At 45.5% G+C, this 21,635-nt stretch overlaps 1 protein-coding gene and 1 long non-coding RNA gene across 3 annotated transcripts in view; both read left to right on the plus strand.

Moving 5' to 3' along the window:
• The window catches only part of LOC142292207 (uncharacterized), a 673,295-nt gene that overhangs the window by 569,542 nt on the left and 82,118 nt on the right, over positions 1-21,635 (plus strand). The gene's annotated exons all lie outside the window — the stretch shown is intronic.
• MICU2 (mitochondrial calcium uptake 2) overlaps positions 1-21,635 on the plus strand; it is a 400,240-nt gene that overhangs the window by 296,487 nt on the left and 82,118 nt on the right. Inside the window, exon 5 of one of the 2 annotated variants that reach the window (XM_075337390.1) lies at positions 5,709-5,756. The exons of the other annotated variant lie outside the window; for it this stretch is intronic. Within the exon in view, the coding sequence (XP_075193505.1) occupies positions 5,709-5,756 (48 nt within the window). The remainder of the gene's footprint in view (positions 1-5,708; positions 5,757-21,635) is intronic. 2 annotated transcript variants of the gene reach the window in all.

The following is a 21,635-nucleotide window of genomic DNA, read 5'->3' on the forward strand; positions in this document are numbered from 1 at the left end:
AAGTGATTTTTATGTTCTACACAGCGGCCTGGGCTCCTATATACAGTATGTTAGAATGCTGTATATAAGAGCTCACTGGTGGTCGCCGCAGCTTATATGGGGTCAAATCTGGTGACAGGTTCCCTTTAAGTGCATTAACACTGGCAGCCTGGGACGGACGAGCGGGCGGGTGGGGCGGGCCTTTCGGACTCTGAAAACGGGAACTCTGATATTGCATTACTGCTATAGGAATATTTGAAAAAGCAATTTTTAGCTTATGTATTGGCCAGTTCATGTGTGCCCGATAACCAAGGCAAGGTGATCTCTGTATATCGGGAATCTAACTTGAAATGCCACTATCTGGGTTAAAACCTCCATCTCTGGGCAGCTAGATTCCAGATATAAAGGGAAGTGAACACAGCTTGGTTATATGTGTTTTTCAGCTAGCACCTGTTCACACCTGTTGGATGTGTGAGTCAGTCTTTTTGTATGATTGTAGTGCATTTCTTTGTGATTGAGCACTCCGCCCTATAAGGAGGCTGTGTTCACTCCCCTTTATAGCAGGAGTCTAGCTGCCTAGACATGGAGGCTTTAACCCAGATAGCAGCATTTTGCTCAGACGTGGAGGTTTTTTACCCAGATAGTGGCATTTCAAATTAGGTTCCCGATATACAGAGATCACCTTGCCGTTGGTGACCGGGCTCACATGTATTGGCCAGTACATAAGCTAAACATCTCATTTTTCAAATATTCCCATAGCAGTAAGGCAATGCCAGAGTTCACTTTTTCATTGTTAGCATTTTAGTGTGCAGCTGTATATGTTTTGTGTTTTTCAGCTGGCACCTGTTCACACCTATTGGATGTGCGGGTCAGTTTTTTTGTATATATCAAATAGGATAGGACTTGTCTGATTTCTATGATGGAGCAAGTCCTGACAGTGAGCATATTGGTTGTCACCTAGTATCACAATGCCTCTGACATCCCATTGTAATCCACATTTCCTATTGCCACCAGCGGTATAATAAAAATCCACACTTTGCTTCCCGAGACTGATGGGTTTCCTTTATCTATTAATTTGGCTGAATGTAAACGGAAGTAAATGGTGTTTACTTTCCTTTAAGCGCTGATTAAACATGCCACGCCGAAATGTCTTCTGTACTGTATAAGCTGCAATCGAGTGATTAATCCCCCCCAGTGCCTGTCAGGCTTTGCAATGTGTTTCAAGGTATTCAGACACACAAGGAATGAAATGACTCTCTTCCCGGCCCCTCTCCATAGCGTATGATTCAATAATGACTCCCACCATGTGCCAGAACACAACCTGGACGACACCTGTATATCCTGACCTCATATAAAACCGTCTATAAAGGCAAAAAAAGACATATTACAAAGAGTGAGGGCAACACCTTTTTTGCAAAAAGGCTGGATTGTGTTAGCTTTTTTTTTTTTTTTTTTTATTTCTCTAACGACAATGTGACTTCACCGACAACAGCTACTATTTCAGCTTCCCCAAGAAGGCCCCCATACCCAGTGGACCAGGGCTAGCAAAGTGCGGCCTGCGGGCAACATCCGGCTCTCTGACTGTTTCAGTCTGGCCCTGTGGACTGAGACAACTACCGAAAGGTCTGAAAACAGTGGACCTTCAGGCCACACCATGCCCTCCACCGTCGCCCGATCTCACAGGTATCTGATCCTTTGGATGTGGATATCAGTAAATACATTGGTGGAGAAGGGGCCTCCGGCTCCTGCTTCCACTAATCCGCATGTGAGACAGAAGACACAATGACATCACATCACTGCATCTGCTGTGCAGCGCGTTGGGGATGGGAGCGAGGTATGTGTTGGCTTTTTTATCATACATGTATTGGCTCATACTATACATAGGAGGGCTATGTCTGGCTCATAATGTTTATAGGAAGCTATGTGGGGCTCATACTGTACATAGAAAGCTGTGTGGGGCTCATACTATATATAGGATTCTATGTGGGGCTCATACTATATATAGGATTCTATGTGGGGCTCATACTGTATATAGGGGGCTATGTGGGGCTCATACTGTATATAGGGGGCTATGTGGGGCTCATACTGTATATAGGGGGCTATGTGGGGATCATACTGTATATAGGATTCTATGTGGTGCTCATACTGTATATAGGAGGCTATGTGGGGGCTCATACTGCATATAGGAGGCTATGTGGGGCTCATACTGTACATAAAAGGCTGTGTGGGGCTCATACTGTACATAGAAAGCTGTGTGGGGCTCATACTACATATGAGGCTGTGTGGGGCTCATACTGTACATTGGCTATGTGGGGGCTCATACTGCATATAGGAGGCTATGTGGGGGCTCATACTGCATATAGGAGGCTATGTGGGGGCTCATACTGCATATAGGAGGCTATGTGGGGGCTCATACTGTACATAAAAGGCTGTGTGGGGGCTCATACTGTATATAGGAGGCTATGTGGGGCTCATACTGTACATAGAAGGCTGTGTGGGGCTCATACTGTACATAGGAGGCTGTGTGGGGGCTCATACTGTATATAGGAGGCTATGTGGGGCTCATACTGTACATAGAAGGCTGTGTGGGGCTCATACTGTACATAGGAGGCTATGTGGGGCTCATACTGTACATAGAAGGCTGTGTGGGGGCTCATACTGTATATAGAAGGCTGTGTGGGGGCTCATACTGTATATAGGAGGCTATGTGGGGCTCATACTGTACATAGAAGGCTGTGTGGGGCTCATACTGTACATAGAAGGCTGTGTGGGGCTCATACTGTACATAGGAGGCTATGTAGGGCTCATACTGTACATAGGAGGCTATGTAGGGCTCATACTGTACATAGAAGGCTGTGTGGGGCTCATACTGTACATAGGAGGCTATGTAGGGCTCATACTGTACATAGAAGGCTGTGTGGGGCTCATACTGTACATAGGACGCTGTGTGGGGCTCATACTGTACATAGGAGGCTGTGTGGGGCTCATACTGTACATAGGAGGCTGTGTGGGGCTCATACTGTATATAGGATTCTATGTGGTGCTCATACTGTATATAGGAGGCTATGTGGGGGCTCATACTGCATATAGGAGGCTATGTGGGGGCTCATACTGCATATAGGAGGCTATGTGGGGGCTCATACTGCATATAGGAGGCTATGTGGGGGCTCATACTGCATATAGGAGGCTATGTGGGGGCTCATACTGTACATAGGAGGCTGTGTGGGGCTCATACGGTACATAGGAGGCTGTGTGGGGGCTCATACTGTATATTGGAGGCTATGTGGGGCTCATACTGTACATAGAAGGCTGTGTGGGGCTCATACTGTACATAGGAGGCTGTGTGGGGGCTCATACTGTATATAGGAGGCTATGTGGGGCTCATACTGTATATAGGAGGCTATGTGGGGCTCATACTGTACATAGAAGGCTATGTAGGGCTCATACTGTACATAGAAGGCTGTGTGGGGCTCATACTGTACATAGGAGGATATGTGGGACTCATACTGTACATAGGAGGCTGTGTGGGGCTCATACTGTACATAGGAGGCTGTGTGGGGCTCATACTGTACATAGGAGGCTGTGTGGGGGCTCATACTGTATATAGGAGGCTATGTGGGGCTCATACTGTACATAGAAGGCTGTGTGGGGCTTATACTGTACATAGGCTATGTGGGGGCTCATACTGTATATAGGAGGCTATGTGGGGCTCATACTGTACATAGGAGGCTGTGTGGGGCTCATACTGTACATAGGAGGCTGTGTGGGGCTCATACTGTACATAGAAGGCTGTGTGGGGCTCATACTGTATATAGGAGGCTATGTGGGGCTCATACTGTACATAGAAGGCTGTGTGGGGCTTATACTGTACATAGGCTATGTGGGGGCTCATACTGTATATAGGAGGCTATGTGGGGCTCATACTGTACATAGGAGGCTGTGTGGGGCTCATACTGTACATAGGAGGCTGTGTGGGGCTCATACTGTACATAGAAGGCTGTGTGGGGCTCATACTGTATATAGGAGGCTATGTGGGGGCTCATACTGTACATAGAAGGCTATATGCTGTATTTAGAAGGCTATGGGAGGCTCATAATGTATATAGTTGGCTATGTGGGGCTCATACTGCATAAAGGAGGCAGGGCGGTCTGGCCCTTCTCCCTACAGTGAGGCAAATCACAGACCTGTATCCACGGCAGAGGGGGGTGGCAGCTTTCACCTGACTCGCTGTTACTCCCACTGCAGTCTAGTGGCCGGCATTCTGTGCGATCGCGCAGGTCATACATAGCTAAGGCCGGCTCTGATATGAAGATATGAGGCTATGTGGGACTCATAATGTATATAGATGGCTAAGTAGGTCTCTTAATGTATATAGGAGGCTATCCCGGATTCATAGGGGACTATGTGGGGGCTTACTCTGTATATAGAGAGGCTATGTGGAGCTTTTGCTGTATATAAGGGGCTATGTGGGGTTCATACTGTATATAGGAGGCTATATGGGGCTGTTTGAGAGCTTATACTGTATATAGAAAGACTATGTGGGGGCTCACTGTATGCAGAGGAGCTATATTGGGTTCTCTGTATATAGCGTGGCTATGGGAGGGGCTCACTGTATGCAGAGGAGCTATGTTAGGGGCTCATACTGTATATAGGGGTTTAAGTGGATTCTCATATTGTATGTAGGGTGATGTGTGGGGGCTCATATGGTATATGGGGATGCTTTGTGGGGGCTCATGCAGTATGTAGGGTTATCTGGAGGCTGCCAATGATTGGCAGCTTTCTGTATACAGTGTTTATAGGCAATGTGTAAGGTGCTGTGTTGGGACTCATATGGTATATAGAGGGATATAAGCATACTTCTATTCAATATTAAGGGATACAATTAATATTAATATAAAGTAATAATATCTTAATAGCAGAATTAATTTCATCCTATTGGTTCAATCCTTCACACCAGCCATGGTCTATCATGTGGCCCCTTGGGAAAATTAATTGCCCACCCCTGCATTAGACTAAAGCTTTTGTAACTTGCCATTTTCGGCAGGACCAGCTGTATTGTATATAGGGGCCTCCCGACTTTCCCCCTGACACACGGAGAAGGATCGGCCAGTTTGAATCAGCACCCTAATTCTTTAGGGGTCACATGGTGGCTTATTGTCCTTTCCCCATACAGAACACGTGCATGCTCAGATCACCTGAGTGTGCATGTATGTAAGGAGGTAGCAGGAGAGACAGCTGTTTGACAGCTATTAGTGGACATCTTTTAGAGTGCGTTGGTTATTTTAGGGTCTCCCTTACATCTGGGGTCTTCTGGTTGGAGATGGATATCTGTAGAAACGTCGTAGATTTTTAAGGGAATAGTGAACTCTCGTTACCAGAAAGATTTACTGCAGACGTCCTAATAAAGCAAATAAACATTACTCTATTTAATTGAGTAAAAAAAAAAAAAAAGTATAAAACAGATTCTGGCGTCCTAGCAAAAAAAAAAGTTCATGTTCCGTGCACTACAAACATATGAGCCGGTTTTACACGGTCCAAGTCTTAACGATGACACAATGAAAAATGGGAAACTTATCTGCTCTGCCATTATTTGTGTAAATGTGACAAGGTAACGTAAACGGCAACGTCACTAATAAAAATGAGGTGAAATGCCTGCGGAGCTGCGTGCCGTGCTCCCGGCTATGGAGGTCCATGCTGCTCACTGACCATGTCCCCGTTCTCCCCCGCAGGGCTCATCTCCTACACAGAGTACCTATTCCTGCTCACCATCCTCACAAGTAAGTATTGCCAGTATTTGTGTCTGCAATGTATATATTTATTTTCTGTGCCTGTGTAGCCAGATGGGTTTGTAGTATGGAAAGTACCACACTGCTATGAACAGTATGCATCTTGGACTACAGGGATGTACAGGTAACACGTAGACTAGACACTACTAAATTGTGCCACAGTACACTCAGCGACGGATCTAACGATATATCGCCAGGGTCACAAATTCCGTGACGCACATCCGGCATCGTTAGAGACATCGTTGCGTGTGAGACCAACGAGCGAGTGTTAACGATGGAAAATACTCACCAAATCGTCCATCGTTGACACGTCGTTCGTTTTCAAAAAATCGTTGATTGTTGAGGACGCAGGTTGTTCGTCGTTCCCGAGGCAGCATACATCGCTATGTGTGATACCGCGGAAACTGCGAACAACAGCGTACCTTTGTCCACCGGCAATGAGAAAGGAAGGAGGTGGACGGGATGTTACGGCCGCTCATCTCCTCCCCTCCGCTTCTATTGGGCGGCCACTTAGTGACGCCGCACGAACCGCCCCCTTAGAAAGGAAGCTGTTCGCCGGCAACAGCGACGTCGCTAAGCAGGTAAGTACGTGTGATGGGTCCGAACGATATTGTGCGCCACGGGCAGCAATTTGCCCGTGACACACAAACGACGGGGGCGGGTACGCTCGCTAGCAATATCGCTGCGTGTGATGGGGTCTTTAGCTTACACCATCTATTGATTGACTGACCTTTGGTTGACTAAGGCGGGCTTTGCATGTTGCGACATCGCAAGCCGATGCTGCGATGTCGCACGCGATAGTCCCCCCCGTCACAGGTACGATATCGTGTGATAGCTGGCGTAGCGAAAATTATCGCTACGCCAGCTTCACATGCACTCACCTGCCCTGCGACCGTCGCAGTGGCCGGCGACCCGCCTCCTTCCTAAGGGGGCGGATCGTGCGGCATCATAGCGATGTCACACGGCAGGTGGCCAATAGCGGCGGAGGGGCGGAGATGAGCAGGATGTAAACATCCCGCCCACCTCCTTCCTTCCGTAGGTGAAGTTCCTCGCTCCTGCGGCGTAACACACAGCGATGTGTGCTGCCGCAGGAACGAGGAACAGCATCGTACCATCGCTGCAGCAAAATTATGGAAAAGTCTGAACTTGCAACGATGATATGATAACGACGCTTTTGCGCTCGTTTATTGTATCATCTAGGATTTACACACTACGACATCGCAAGCGACGCCGGATGTGCGTCACTTTCGATTTGACCCCACCGACATCGCACCTGCGATGTCGTAGTGTGCAAAGCCGCCCTAAGTAACAACAAACTGTGGCACAATTTTGGTGCCCAGAATCCCAATTTAGGCCACTACCCCTACTCTGCCCACCTTCAGATAGGTTATGTCCGCTTGTTGAGTATATTTAAAGGAACCTGTCATCAGATTTGTCCCCTATAAGCTGCGGCCACCACCAGTGAACCCCTATATACTGCATTCCAGAATACTGTATATAAGAGCCCAGGTCGCTCTGTATAACGTAAAAATCACATTTATAATTCTCACCTAGGGGACGGTCCAGCTCCTTCTCTCTGCGGTGATCACCGTCCTCCTTCTACCCAATCCAGTATGCATGACACATTTTACATCATCTACACAGGCTGGCATTGAGGTTTTGCATAGGCACACTTTGATCTGTCCTGCTAAGGGCAGATCAAGTACTGTAATGCGCAGGCGCGAGGAAAGGCTAAAGACCGCCCGCTCATGTGCACTACAATACTTTGCTCTGCCTCAGCAGGCCAGATCAAAGTGCGCCTGCGCAGGAGTTAGATGCCGGCCTGTGGGGATGATGTAGGACTAGTCATCCACACTGGGCTGGGTAGAAGAAGAACGGCTATCGCCGGTGAGAGGAAGCACCGGACCAGAGATCAGTGACACCCATCGGACTGGGACACACTATAGGTAAGTATTATAAGTGGTTTTTTTACGTTAAACAGCGCGACCTGGGCTCTTATATAAAGTATTCTAGAGTGCTGTATATAAGAGCTCACTGGTGGTGGCCGCAAGTTATTGTCGTCAAATCTGGTGACAGGTTCCCTTTAAAGTGTTTACAATGCAAAGCGAAATGTGACACAAAGCATGTGCAACAGTTTACAGGCGCAAACAAATCAAAGGGAATCGGTCAGCAGGTTTTTGCTGTGTAATCTGACAGCAGCATGGGGTAGGGACAGTGACGCTGATTCCAGCGATGTTACTTAGTATCCTGGGCGCTACAGTTATGATAGAGTGAACAGAGCTCACTTGTTGAGCTGTGTATAACCTGCCCACACCACAGCTTTCTGTGCACATTGTATAATGACAGTGAGCTGCTGATCAGTGCTGAAAGTGGGGTTGGATTAAGAAGCACAAGGACATTTGTCCTGTAGTGCTAATCTGATGCAAATAAAACACTGTATTGAAAAGTTAAAAAAGCAGCCCAGTAAGTGGCACATCACTGGAATCAGGGTTGCCCCCCCCCCCCAACATATTGCTGCTTTCATATGGCAGAAACCTGCTGCCCTATTCCCTTTAAGTGATATCTCTAGCACATGTAGCTTAGTTAACCAGCTGCATGCCATTCATAAAGCCAGGATTTATTGATCAGGCTTTAAAACAAATCACAGGAGGAGCAGGAACATAGCGGCCCGTCTGCTCCTCCCATCATTTGTTTTAAAGACTGATCACTAAATCCTGGTTTGTGGATGGTCAGTGCTACCTCATTTTTCAGCTTCACACTTTATTGATTTCTCTGAAAACTGCATGAAGCACCACGAACATCCACCGGTGTGTTTCCAGGTTGACACTCTTGGGATGTAACTGCATATAAGTAGTACCAAGCATTTCCTTCTTTGTTGCCGTTTCCTAGTTAATCAGCTGCATTGTACCTTGAGTAGTTGAGTGTAGTGACCTATAGGAGGCGCCGTCACCTTCTTCCTTCTGGAGGTCAGCAATTTTTCATACTCTTCACCTGTCTCTTTATCTATAAAGAGGTTGACTACAACTGGATAATTCCTTCTTAAAGGAATCTGTCACTAGGTTTTTGCTACCCCATCTGAGAGCAGCATGATGTAGAGGGGCGCAAAGACCCCGATTCCAGCGATGTGTCACTTACTGAATGGCTTGCATCAGATTTGATTAAAAACTGTTTTAACTGCTGCTAATGTAGCAGTTCTCATAATGTTCAGCCTTGTATAACGCCTCCCACACCAATGATTGGCAGCTTTCTGTATACAGTGATAATAGCCAAAAGGTTGCCAATTAGTGGTGGGGGCGGGGTTGTACCGAGCACATGAATATGGAGGACTACATGGCAGCAGGTTTACTGGTGCTCTGGTGATAACCTCATGCTTCTGAAAGTGATTTTTATCAAAACTACAGCAAGCAGCCCAGTACGTGACACATCATAGGAATCAGGGTCTCTGTATTATGCTGCTCTCATACTAAATGGCAAAAACCTTGTGACCGATTCCCTTTAATAGATCCACTCTGCTGTACAAAATAAAAAAGTGCATACTTAACTCATTTAACGGCGCCGCTGCTCTGACCTCCCCGCTGCATTTACCGCTGATTGACTGCAGCCTTCTCTATTCCAACAGAGCCGTGTATCGAGGGGGTATGGGTGATGGGTTTTATTATTGCAAATTTGTGCATCAAACTGGAGCTATTAAGAAGGGGTTGTGCAGTAGTAGGCAACCCATTTAAAGGGAATCTGTCACCAGGTTTTTGACACCTAACCTGAGATCAGCATAATGTAGAGACCGAGACCCTGATTCCAGCGATGTGTCACTTACTGGGCTGCTTAGTGTCGTTTTGATAAAATCACTGTTTAATCGGCAGGAGATTATCATTACTCGACTACTTAGTGTGATGCAGGTAGTTCAGCATATTCATGAGCTCTGTATAACTGCTAGATCTGCAGCAGAGAAAACATTGATTTTATCAAACTGACAGCAAACAGCTCAGTAAGTGACACATCTCTGGAATCAGGGTCTCTTTCTCTACATTATGCTGCTCTCAAATGGGCGAGCAAAAACCTGGTGACAGTTTCCCTTTAAGACTCCATACATCAGTTGGATCTGAAGATTAATATATCATATTAAAAAGTCTAAGGGAGCAGGTCCACACATTTTTATATATGGAATTAGTAGTATGGCTGCACAGAAGCTTGTCCCTCAATAAAAAATGATACCTGTTGTTGTAGAGATCCGATGGGTCCATCATGAAAAATATACTGTAGAAGCCATATACCGATCAGACTTGAAGTGCACTTGGACGGCTACTTCCGAAGGCATTTACACCCCCCTCAGTGGTTTTACGGTAGATTTTTCATGTAAAACATACTGACTGGTGCCCCTTAATGCCCACTTCTCTGGTGGTCTAAGGGTAGTGTTGGAGGTCATGCTTGTATCTCTGGTCATCTGACATGCTGGAGAGGGTACGGAGACTTCCCTGACGTTGTAGGGTAGTGGGTTGGGTAGTATTTGGTATTCGGTGGCTTACCTACCTCGCCAGGCTCTATTGAGGTCTCCTATCTGACCGGACGCTGAGCGTGATTTGCTTTAAGTTGGGGTTCAGCTTCATCTTTCTGCTCTGATCATAAAAATAAGTCTACGAAGGAGGCAATAGATTTCTGTCCTCCAAAATATGGACAAGTCCTACAAGAATACAGCAGCCTCGATTATGAGCCCGGTGTATGTGTGAGGTTAGCGCATTGTCAGCCCATAGAGCGGAGCTTGTCAGGCTCTTGTTTATGCACCAATTTAAAGGGACAACAGTACATACTGCGCTTCTCCTGCCGCTACGAGTGACAGTGCCCCTAAGGGCCGTCATAAAACTAGGGGGTTTAGACACTAAAAAGTTGGTGGCCTTGTTTTGACCATGTGCAAATCCAATCACTGCAACTCTAGCTGACACGTTCTCATCATACTTTAAAAACTTTCCAAAAAGTTAGATATGAGTAAAGTATAATAAATCCCTATGGAGTAAGGAAATGTTTTCAGTAACTTTACTATCGACCACTTCTGTATTTGCAAGTTCAGATCTGAGATATTCAGTCACATTATTATGTAGAGGTTTTTGTTTAGCGGACCATCGTCTTCTACCTGAGGAGTAATCCCCAGCACTAAGGTCTCGCCTAAAGTCCTCACGGATACACATCTACAGGGCATTGAACGTGGGGGGTTAGTTTTGTCAAATATGACAAGTCAGGGTAAAGGAATAAATAAAATAAGCTTGTGGTAGAAATAGGGTGGAAGGTGAGGAAGAGCCAAGAATGTGAGGATACTGCGGAGAGGAGCGCAGCCTCCCGAGACCGGGCCTAATCTGATTTACTCATGCAAATTACATCACTCCTGACATTTACGCATCATAGACATTATAAATCACTGCGGGTTTAGGGGCCTGTTTTCTGCCCAATTTATTTATCTTTCTTATCACTATTCACTTGTTCCATGCGTGTGTGTGTGTGTGTAATGTGCCGGCATCGTAGACGTTCTACCACCTGTTATGTTAAAATTTTTCCTAAATATCTGGATTACTTGTAACTGTTCTTTATCGTCTTACTAGAATGCACTCTGGGGGTTGGAGCTCCACCATGTAAGAAAATTAGTTTGAAGACGTTATCCGAGACATTAAAGGCGGCGTTACACGCTACAATTTATCTGGCGATATGTCTTTTGGGGTGACTGCTTCCGTGACGCACTTCCGGCATCGTTAGCGACGTCGTTGCGTGTGACACCTACGTGCGACTCCAAACGATCGCAAATAGGTTGAAAATCGTTGAGTTTCAAAATATTGTTTGTTGTTTGGATCGCAGCAGACATATTGCTACGTTTGACACCCTGCCAGCGACAAACAACATCCACACGACCACCTTGGTCAAACAATATATCGCTGATCGCTGTTGCGTCGTTGGTGAGATGTGTACGTGTGACCGCTACTAAAAGACCTATGTGTGATCTCGGCAAATCATATCAACGATCTGGGCATGTTACATCGTTTCTGAGATCGTCAGATAAATCGTAGCGTGTAACGGGGCCTTAAGGGCAGGACATCAATATTCTTTCGGTGTCGGTCCTTCTCTCGGCTCCATGATTAGATGTTTGAGCGGCTGTGCCTGTGCCTGGTATGGCAATTCACTACAACCTTGTCTCATTCAAGTAACCGCTGTATCTGGTAATCAATGAGTTGGCAAGAGTAGGACCCCCACCAATACTGTAATATCGATGAAATATCATAAAGATAAGCAATCACTTTTAAGAAGCAAGTGGATTACGGTATAGTTTTGCCTATACGATGACATAATAAACTTGGTCAGCCACTTGAATAATTGTTTGGACACCAGCTTTTCCTCTGGACTCCACTATGTCTACGTCCTTTTCTACTTGAAAAGCGGAATTGGTTTGTGCTAATGTGAAGTTCCAATAAGTTCAACATCAGCTTTTTTAAGGCACAGTTTGTAGACCTCCATGCAGTCGATTAGACAGAAATCGGAAGAGGCTTATCTAGAAACACCCGGGTCAGTGGGTGTTCTTGTCCACTGGCCTGGCTGTGTTCAGAGAAACCGCACAGACCAGGGGTCATCCCAGTGAACACTCGCACTCCTTTTTCTCCATGGGCAGAACACTTCTCGGCCAACACAGGGTAAGGAAGCCACTGCTTAGTAAGACTTTATTAGTTCACAAATAGGCAAAAACGTATTGTACATTCCCAGCAAGAACACAAGATGGTACAACTGAGTCTCATAAATCTGCTGGTTCACCAGGGATTTGAATCTTCTTGACTTTAGGGCTTTCAGGGCCACCTATCCCAGCCAGCAGTACACTACTTTTGGCAAGCACCCACTGAGAAGAGATAGCGACAAGCTTAGGAAGGTAACCAAGCACAGCAAGATATGTAGCCAGGCGACCAAAATGTCTCAAACTTAATTCTCCAAGTGAATTTGTGGGCTCAGCATTGAGCAGTGAAGCAGTTCTGTGATCCTCCAGCTGGTACCATTGATCCTAGGCTGAAGTTCTCTATAATGAATGAATGTTGAAGCAGTTTTGTGATCCTCCTGCTGGGATCCTAGGCTGAAGTCCTGTGCAATAAGTATCTGGTGACAAGAAGAAGGCCCCTTTTATACCTCTCAGTTCTCATTTCAAGGTATTGTGTCATATAGGATTGGTGGGAGATGGCTGCTCTCTCATTGGTTACTAGTTCACTCCAACTGCATAATTTTCCTCTGAATTATGTAGTCAAAAGGCTGCGGCAATTTGCATTTAACAAACAATTTGGCTCTGATCAGTCTGACAGGAGACAATGGCCAACTTCTTTTGATTTCCCAAAGAAAGGAACCATAAGTCTGGCCTAATGAAGAACAGTTCACCCCCACACAAGTGGTCAGATGCTGAGTCGTCGCAGCTTACAATATGAGATAGCTGTTGGCCAAACTCTCGTTCGTCATATGGCTCTCTCTCCAGACTTCCCCATACACTTGAGCATTCGGCTTAGCCATGTGTTCATGTTTTTATAATGGAGAGAGGTGAGAAAATGTATAAATGTATCTAACCTGAAAACAAAAGAATCTAGCCTTGAAATTCCAACATTGTCGCAAGAGTCAGGAGGCCCCTACATACATCAGATTTTCGGCAGGTGCCGTGAACATCCGCAGGTTCAACCGACCTTCGTTTAGTGTTTATGGGGACCTTAAGATTTCACATCTAGATAAGTGCCATAAATCATTGAAGTCTAATAATTCACTTGGAAAAAGAAACAACACTATTTCGCCAAAAGTATGTAGACACCTCTTTAGTTCACTTGTTTCATCCAGACTTATTAGAAACAGATGCCCATCATGAGGCACACAGCCGTGTGATCTCCATAGATTACATTGCTGATATGGTAGTATGCATTGAATTTTCAATTCTTCTCTCCTCCGACATCATATGTGAGATGAGACAGGAGGCACCCATACACATCAGATGGGTGCACAGCACTTTGAAGTACTTTTTGCTGCCCCAATCAAATGCGTATGTATAATAAAAGAAGCCATTGCAGCTGTTATGGGGACCATACAGGGGAGAATTATTGCAAAATGTCCCTATGTCCCCATTGTAATAGGTGGTGAGCTGCAATATTTACAAACTAGGACCTTCCTATGCCATGTTGTTACGAATGCGGTGATATCCAGTAGAACCCAAAAAGAACCTAATCTTTTTTTCATTAATTCATTCATGCACTGTACTGGATGCCTCCTCACTTATAGATGGCTGTAAGAGGGTGCACACTTTGTGTTAAAGCACCACTCCAGCGTTTTTCAACTCTAGAGTGGGGCTTAAACTTAAGCCCCGTCTTAAACTTGCACTTCAGTGTTTTCATGATTTTTTGGCGTCGCTCCATTCCCACCATACCAACCTGTGACCGTAATTTTTGACTGGCCGTAAGTCATAAGCGCTCAATACAAGTCTATGAAAGCCAGGATGAGGCTCTCATAAATTTTTTTTATTTTTTTTATTGAGTTGGGACCCCCGCGAAGTCACAGACTGCAGAAGACAGACTAGAGTGACGCTGGAAACAAATGGAAACACTGAAGTGTGAGTATAAGATGAGGCTTACATTTAAAGCACCACTCCAGCACTGAAATAAAAAAAAAGGCTGGAGTGGTGCTTTAAGATAGAAAGCAGTGTTGGCAAATACGGATCAACCATTTCAATTTATGGAGGAAACTTGTGAACCCATTATGATCCCAAGCAGGACTCACTCACATAGATATTCCATAAAAAAGAAAAATAGTTGGCACTACCTACATGAGGATATTAAGTCAGAGTGTGGACAAATTCAGTAACAGGTTGGTGTAATCGGCGTGTGGTGCTCAGTAGAAAGTAGTCAATAGAAAAATGTATGCAACATATAAGGCAGGTAGATACGGCACTCACCTGGCAAATGTGGAAGCGATAAAGTGCACTTTATTCCATGTATGTGCGCAATAGGTGGAAGGAAGTACTAAGAGCTGTTCCACACAATCCGCTTTATATTTCCTACCACTCGTACTGCACATACAGTTGAAACCAGAAGTTTACATACACTAATAAAAAAGACACATCTGCAGGTTTTTCTCACTATCTCACATGAAATCAGAATAAACCTTTACAGTTTTAGGTCAATTAGGAACCAAAATTTATTTATATTTGCGAAATGGCAGAATAATGAGAGAGAGAGAGTGTTTTTTAGGCATTTTTATTATTTTCTGCAAAGTCAAAAGTTTACATTCATTTCATTAGTATTTGGTACCATTTCCTTTAACCCCTTAACAACCGTGGGCAGTAATATTACGTCCTAGCGGTCATAATGTTACTGCCCGCGGTCTGATGCCGGCAGTATGCCGCGATCGGCGCACATCTCAGCTGATTTTCACAGCTGAGATGTCTGCCTGCCAGGCATGAGCAGAATCGTTATCTGCTCGTGCCGTTTAACTCCTTAAATGGCGCTGTCAATATGTGACAGCGCCATTATAACGGCATCGGCATTCTTATATTCATGGCAGGTATGCAATTCATTATTCACATGTTCAAATTAGCAAGTAGCATTTTTCATTGTATATTCCAATATTTTTCCATATGCTTGAGGCATTATACTATTATCTAAGTTTGATGTGCAGCCTTATCCTTATATATAGTATGTATTTTTTGGCTTGCACTCATTATATATATATTAGTGCTCACTTCAGTTATCCTATTCAGTTATATGTAGTTTTTTTCTGAATGTGAACACAGCTCCGCCCCTTTCGGCCATGTTTTTTCCATCTCCTATATAAGAAAGTCCTTAGTTACCCCTCTCCACCCACAGCAGTTTTTTTAATTGCAATGAGATGACACACAGTTAGGGTCACAGAGCTAGGGACCCCAATATAGAGATATACCTTGACGAGGTCTTGGGGCTCAGTTACATTGATCAATGCGATTGCTAAATATCTCCTTTTTCCTAATATTCATGGCAGGTATGCAATTCATTATTCACATGTTCAAATTAGCAAGTAGCATTTTTCATTGTATATTCCAATATTTTTCCATATGCTTGAGGCATTATACCATTATCTAAGTTTGATGTGCAGCCTTATCCTTATATATAGTATGTATTTTTTGGCTTGCACTCATTATATATATATTAGTGCTCACTTCAGTTATCCTATTCAGCGCCATTATAACGGCATCGGCGGTAAACATTTACTTACCGCCCAATACCGGAAGTCACGTGACGTGATCAAAAGGGATAAAGGGAAGCTGTCAGGTCCCATATGCGTTCTAACCTACAAGCAGGGCTGTTGTGTGGCCTAAAAACCCCTTTCTACCCATCCCTGATTGTGTAATATGAATGTATAAAAAAGTTTTATTACTTACATGTTCCCTAAGTAAATGAGCAGAGGGTCTAGGCCCCAGGGAGTCGCTTCGCCCCATGGGTGTTTGCATGTTTTCCATGTGGGAGTGATACCATGGATTTACATGAGCGACGTCACTGTCAGCTCCTGGAGATCCCGCATGTGCACACTTGCCATTCGCGCAGCTTTCTTAGCCGGGTGCTTACTTGTTGATTTCACAACGCACTGTGCATGATCTGAAGACTCCTGCGGTTCTGACCATGCGCAGTGCACATCTAAAGCCAGCAAGTAAACACTCGATTATGAAGGCTGCAGGAATGACAAGTGCGCACGCGCGAGATCTCCAGGAGCTGACGTGACGTCGTTTATGTAAATCCATGATATCACGCCTATACCACGGAAAGCATGCAAACGCCCACGGGGCGAAGCAACTCCCAGGGTACTAGACTCTCTAATCATTTATATAGGGAACAAGTAAGTAATAACACTTTTTTTATAAATTCATTTTACACAATATTACAACACAGGGATGGGTAGGAAGGGATTTTTAGGCCACACATCACCCTGCTTGTAGGTTAGAGCGCATATGGGACCTGACAGCTTCCCTTTAGACTATATGACTTGGGTGAACGTTTTGGATCTCCTTCCACAAGCTTCTCACAATAGTTGATAGGAATTTGGGCCCATTCCTTCTAACAGAACTGGCGTAACTGAGCCATGTTTGTAGGTCACCTTGCTCGCCTCGGCCTTTTCAGCTTTGCCTATACGTTTTCAATAGGATTGAGATCAGGGTTTTGTGATGGCCATCCCAAAACATTGACTTTATTATCCTTAAGCCACTTTGTAACCAGTTTGGCATTATACTTCGGGTCATTGTCCACTTGGAAGACCCAATTCCGCCCAAGCTTTAAGTTCCTGGCTGATGTCTTGAGATGTTCTTCAGTATTGCCACATAATCTTCTTTCCTCATGATGCCATCTATTTTGTGAAGTCAACAGTCCCTCCTACAGCAGAACAGCCCCCCAAATGTTGCTTCCACCCCCGTGTTTCACAGTTGGGATGGTGTTCTTAGGTTTCAAAGCTTCTCCATTTTTCCTCCAAATGTAACGATGGTCATCATAGGGGCTGTCCCATATTGCTTTAAGGCATAGTATTCATAGTGTATGTAAACTTCTGGATTCAACTGTATATGGAATAAAGTGCATTTTATTGTTCTGATATTTGGCAAGTGAGTGCCGCATCTACCTGCCTTTTATGTGGGTCACTCGCAGGTATGTTTCAGCTTTTTCCAGGCCTTATACCACAATAATAGCCACTTGCAGAGGGACCCACGCAGGAGCGAAAGCTAGGCATGGAATTTATTAACACAGCATTTGATACACCAATATTGATGAAAAGCTGCTGGAGCAAAATGTGCATAATTTATTATGAGGCACATCTGTAATAGCCCGTGTTCAGTAAATCAGATCTACGCCACCAGGGGCGTTTATTACAGAGTTACTCATGCCGTAAGTGGCAGCGCATGCGCTCACCAAGCTTTACCCCTTTTTTTTTTTTATTTTTAATAATGGGCACATAAGTGACAGAAAAAGTTGCAAATAGTTTGTGCGCCATAGTTTACAATTCTTTTTAATATTTTTTTTTTTGCCAGAAACCTGACATTGGGGGAGTGATACATTCCTTATAGCTTTTAAAATTGATATAAAATATTTAAAAATCCACATATTTATGACATTAGAGGCATTGTGCAGGAAAAAAACCTATTCAAAGAGTTTAATTTCCCAGGTAATTTGCCATTTTACATGTTATTAGTTGCAAACATATGTCTGGGTGGTCTCCAGATTTGATTATAGTAATTTTGAAGGGGAAATGTTTAAAGAGTCTACTCTATATTAGCTGATAACATTTCTGTATTAGCCTGCAGCATTCATATCCTGTATCCTGCAAGTATAGGTTAGACGCGATATAAGGAGCGGAGATTGCTGCCAATCATTGATGTATAGCGCCATCTATTGGACAGTTGGATAGTTTTAGTAGTAAATCACTGTATTCGTAACAGAGCGCCAAACATGTCCAGGGTTTTGAAAACCCTTTTATTGCTGAAGGATATACGTATTGTAGGGTAGACGTGCAGTTATAGGAGGGTGTGGATGCTCCTGCCATCACTAATATCAAAAATGTTTAATAATAAAGGTATTGGGGGTACGTGCTGTTTTAGCTGCACACTTCTTGCATGGTAATGGAGAATGGTGTCGCCAGCCGGGAGCAGATGTTGATTTTGCCCCATTGAGTATGAAACTAAAGGGCAATAATTATCAGGTCATTGATCATCTGAAGTAGCAAATTATGTGCTAAAGTTCTGTATATATTAAAAGGCAAAGTAGCTGGATAAATGGGGCATAGAAAATAAATTCAGACATAAAACGTAACTTTTACTGTGTTCCAATAAAACATGAACTTGCGTTCATAAAGTGAGTTAAAATCATAGGGTGACATTCATCCGATCACTCATGTATGCACCCTCAGGGCTGGTTTGGGATCTAAAGTGCTGAGTGACAGCCCCCCCTACGGAACCGGTATTCCATAGATTATGCCCGCCGTGCATCGAGGGATGTGGTAAGACCATTCCCGCTTATAGGGACCACTGTTTTATATGGTCTTCCCCCTATGAGTATCCCTTTTGATACACACACATGAACGTTCCTTTTCCCTTGAGCTGGGAGTTCAGAATATATACTGTTCTGTGCGTTTATGATACTACTATCTTGGTCTGGTATAGTGGTTTGAGGTGGTATAGCCGTATTTCCACTCTAAGCTAACTAAGGTAGCGCATATCATTTGGGTCTTTCCACTGACCCTGAGGGTGCATACATGAGTGATCGGATGAATGTCACCCTATGATTTTAACTCACTTTATGAACGCAAGTTCATGTTTTATTGGAACACAGTAAAAGTTACGTTTTATGTCTGAATTTATTTTCTATGCCCCATTTATCCAGCTACTTTGCCTTCTTCTAATTGGATATATATTGTATATTGCTATATTACATATATTAAAAGGAACTTAGCCCGTTACTAATATTCTGCATCAAGACAAGCGCCAGAGTTCCTTGTAGGCTATCCATTCACTTGGGGGTACACTATATAGCCAAAAGTATATGAACACCTTTTAACTGAGTTCATATACTACAAATGGGAGGTACATATCATGGAGCAAACAGGAGGTGGGTGTCATGGAGCAAGCAGGAGGTGGGTGTCATGGAGCAGGCGGGAGGTAGATATAGAGCAGACAGGAGGTGGGTGTCATGGAGCAGGCGGGAGGTACATATAGAGCAGACAGGAGGTGGGTGTCATGGAGCAGACGGGAGGTACATATAGAGCAGGCGGGAGGTACATATAGAGCAGACAGGAGGCGGGTGTCATGGAGCAGGCGGGAGGTACATATAGAGCAGTCAGGAGGCGGGTGTCATGGAGCAGGCGGGAGGTAGATATAGAGCAGACAGGAGGTGGATGTCATGGAGCAGACGGGAGGTACATATAGAGCAGACAGGAGGCGGGTGTCATGGAGCAGGCGGGAGGTACATATAGAGCAGACAGGAGGCGGGTGTCATGGAGCAGGCAGGAGGTAGATATAGAGCAGACAGGAGGCTGGTGTCATGGAGCAAGCGGGAGGTGGGTGTCATGGAGCAGGCGGGAGGTACATATAGAACAGACAGGAGGTGAGTGTCATGGAGCAGGCGGGAGGTAGATATAGAGCAGACATGAGGCGGGTGTCATGGTGCAGGCGGGAGGTAGATATAGAGCAGACAGGAGGTGGGTGTCAGGGTGCAGGCGGGAGGTACATATAGAGCAGACAGGAGGTGGGTGTCAGGGTGCAGGCGGGAGGTACATATAGAGCAGACAGGAGGTGGGTGTCAGGGTGCAGGCGGGAGGTACATATAGAGCAGACAGGAGGTGGGTGTGATGGAGCAGGCGTGAGGTACATATAGAGCAGACAGGAGGTGGGTGTCATGGTGCAGGCGGGAGGTACATATAGAGCAGACAGGAGGCGGGTGTCAGGGTGCAGGCAGGAGGTACATATAGAGCAGACAGGAGGCGGGTGTCAGGGTGCAGGCGGGAGGTACATATAGAGCAGACAGGAGGCGGGTGTCAGGGTGCAGGCGGGAGGTACATATAGAGCAGACAGGAGGTGGGTGTCATGGTGCAGGCGGGAGGTACATATAGAGCAGACAGGAGGCGAGTGTCAGGGTGCAGGCGGGAGGTACATATAGAGCAGATAGGAGGCGGGTGTCAGGGTGTAGGCGGGAGGTACATATGGAGCAGACAGGAGGTGGGTGTCATGGTGCAGGCGGGAGGTACATATAGAGCAGACAGGAGGTGGGTGTCATGGTGCAGGCGGGAGGTACATATAGAGCAGACAGGAGGTGGGTGTCATGGAGCAGACGGGAGGTACATATAGAGCAGACAGGAGGTTGGTGTCATAGAGCAGGCGGGAAAAGTGAGTTACAGAGCAGATTGGAGGTGAGTTTCATGGAGAAGGCGGGAGGTGCGTATGATGGAAAAGATGGGAGGTGGTTGTCATGGAGCAGATGGGAGGAGAGAGTTGCAGAGCAGACAGGAGGTGCTTACGATGGGGAGGTGGGTGTTATGGAGCAGGCGGGAGGTGGGTGTTATGGAGCAGGCGGGAGGTGGGTGTCATGGAGCAGGCGGGAGGTGGGTGTCATGGAGCAGGCGGGAGGTGGGTGTCATGGAGCAGGCGGGAGGTGGGTGTCATGGAGCAGGCGGGAGGTGGGTGTCATGGAGCAGGCGGGAGGTGGGTGTTATGGAGCAGATAGGAGGTGCGTATGATGGAGCAGATAGGAGGTGCGTATGATGGAGCAGACGGGAGGTGGGTGTCATGGAGCAGGCGGCGGTGCATTGGTAGGAAAATGGGTCATACTGAAGAGATCGTGTGACACTGGAATAAGATGCCCCCTTATGTTGTGGGCGGTCACTATATTTCTGATCTGAATTAGTAGATTATAGCAGAGCTATACGTTCTCCAAGCCAATAAGGAAAGTATGTAAAGAGGCAAAATGTACTGCTCCAAAGCGCCACTTGCCAAAAATTCACCCATCTTTGTCATGTCTGCTATTAACCTGATTTAGAGAGAGCACCATCCCAGCATTTTTATGGGGGTTTTTTCAGTGATAGAGTGGTGCTTTACATCGAAGTTCCCTGCCCCCTGTGTTATACTTACTCTCCACAGTTTTGATGTCACTCCGGTCTCCCGGGGCCATCTTCTGCCTGTAACTTTTGACTAGACGGCAGTCAGAAGTTTCATGAGAAGCTGTCAATGCAAGTCTATGAGAGTCAGAATGATGCTCTCTTAGACTTGTATTGATTTGTGACCTCCACTGCACTTTATGAAACACGAATCACTGGAGATCGACCGGCGTGACGCTGGAAACAGATGAAGACGGCGGCAGGAAAGTATAAGACCAGGGGCATGGC

The sequence above is a fragment of the Anomaloglossus baeobatrachus genome, chromosome 2 (assembly GCF_048569485.1).
Source record: "Anomaloglossus baeobatrachus isolate aAnoBae1 chromosome 2, aAnoBae1.hap1, whole genome shotgun sequence".
Lineage (NCBI taxonomy): Eukaryota > Metazoa > Chordata > Amphibia > Anura > Aromobatidae > Anomaloglossus > Anomaloglossus baeobatrachus.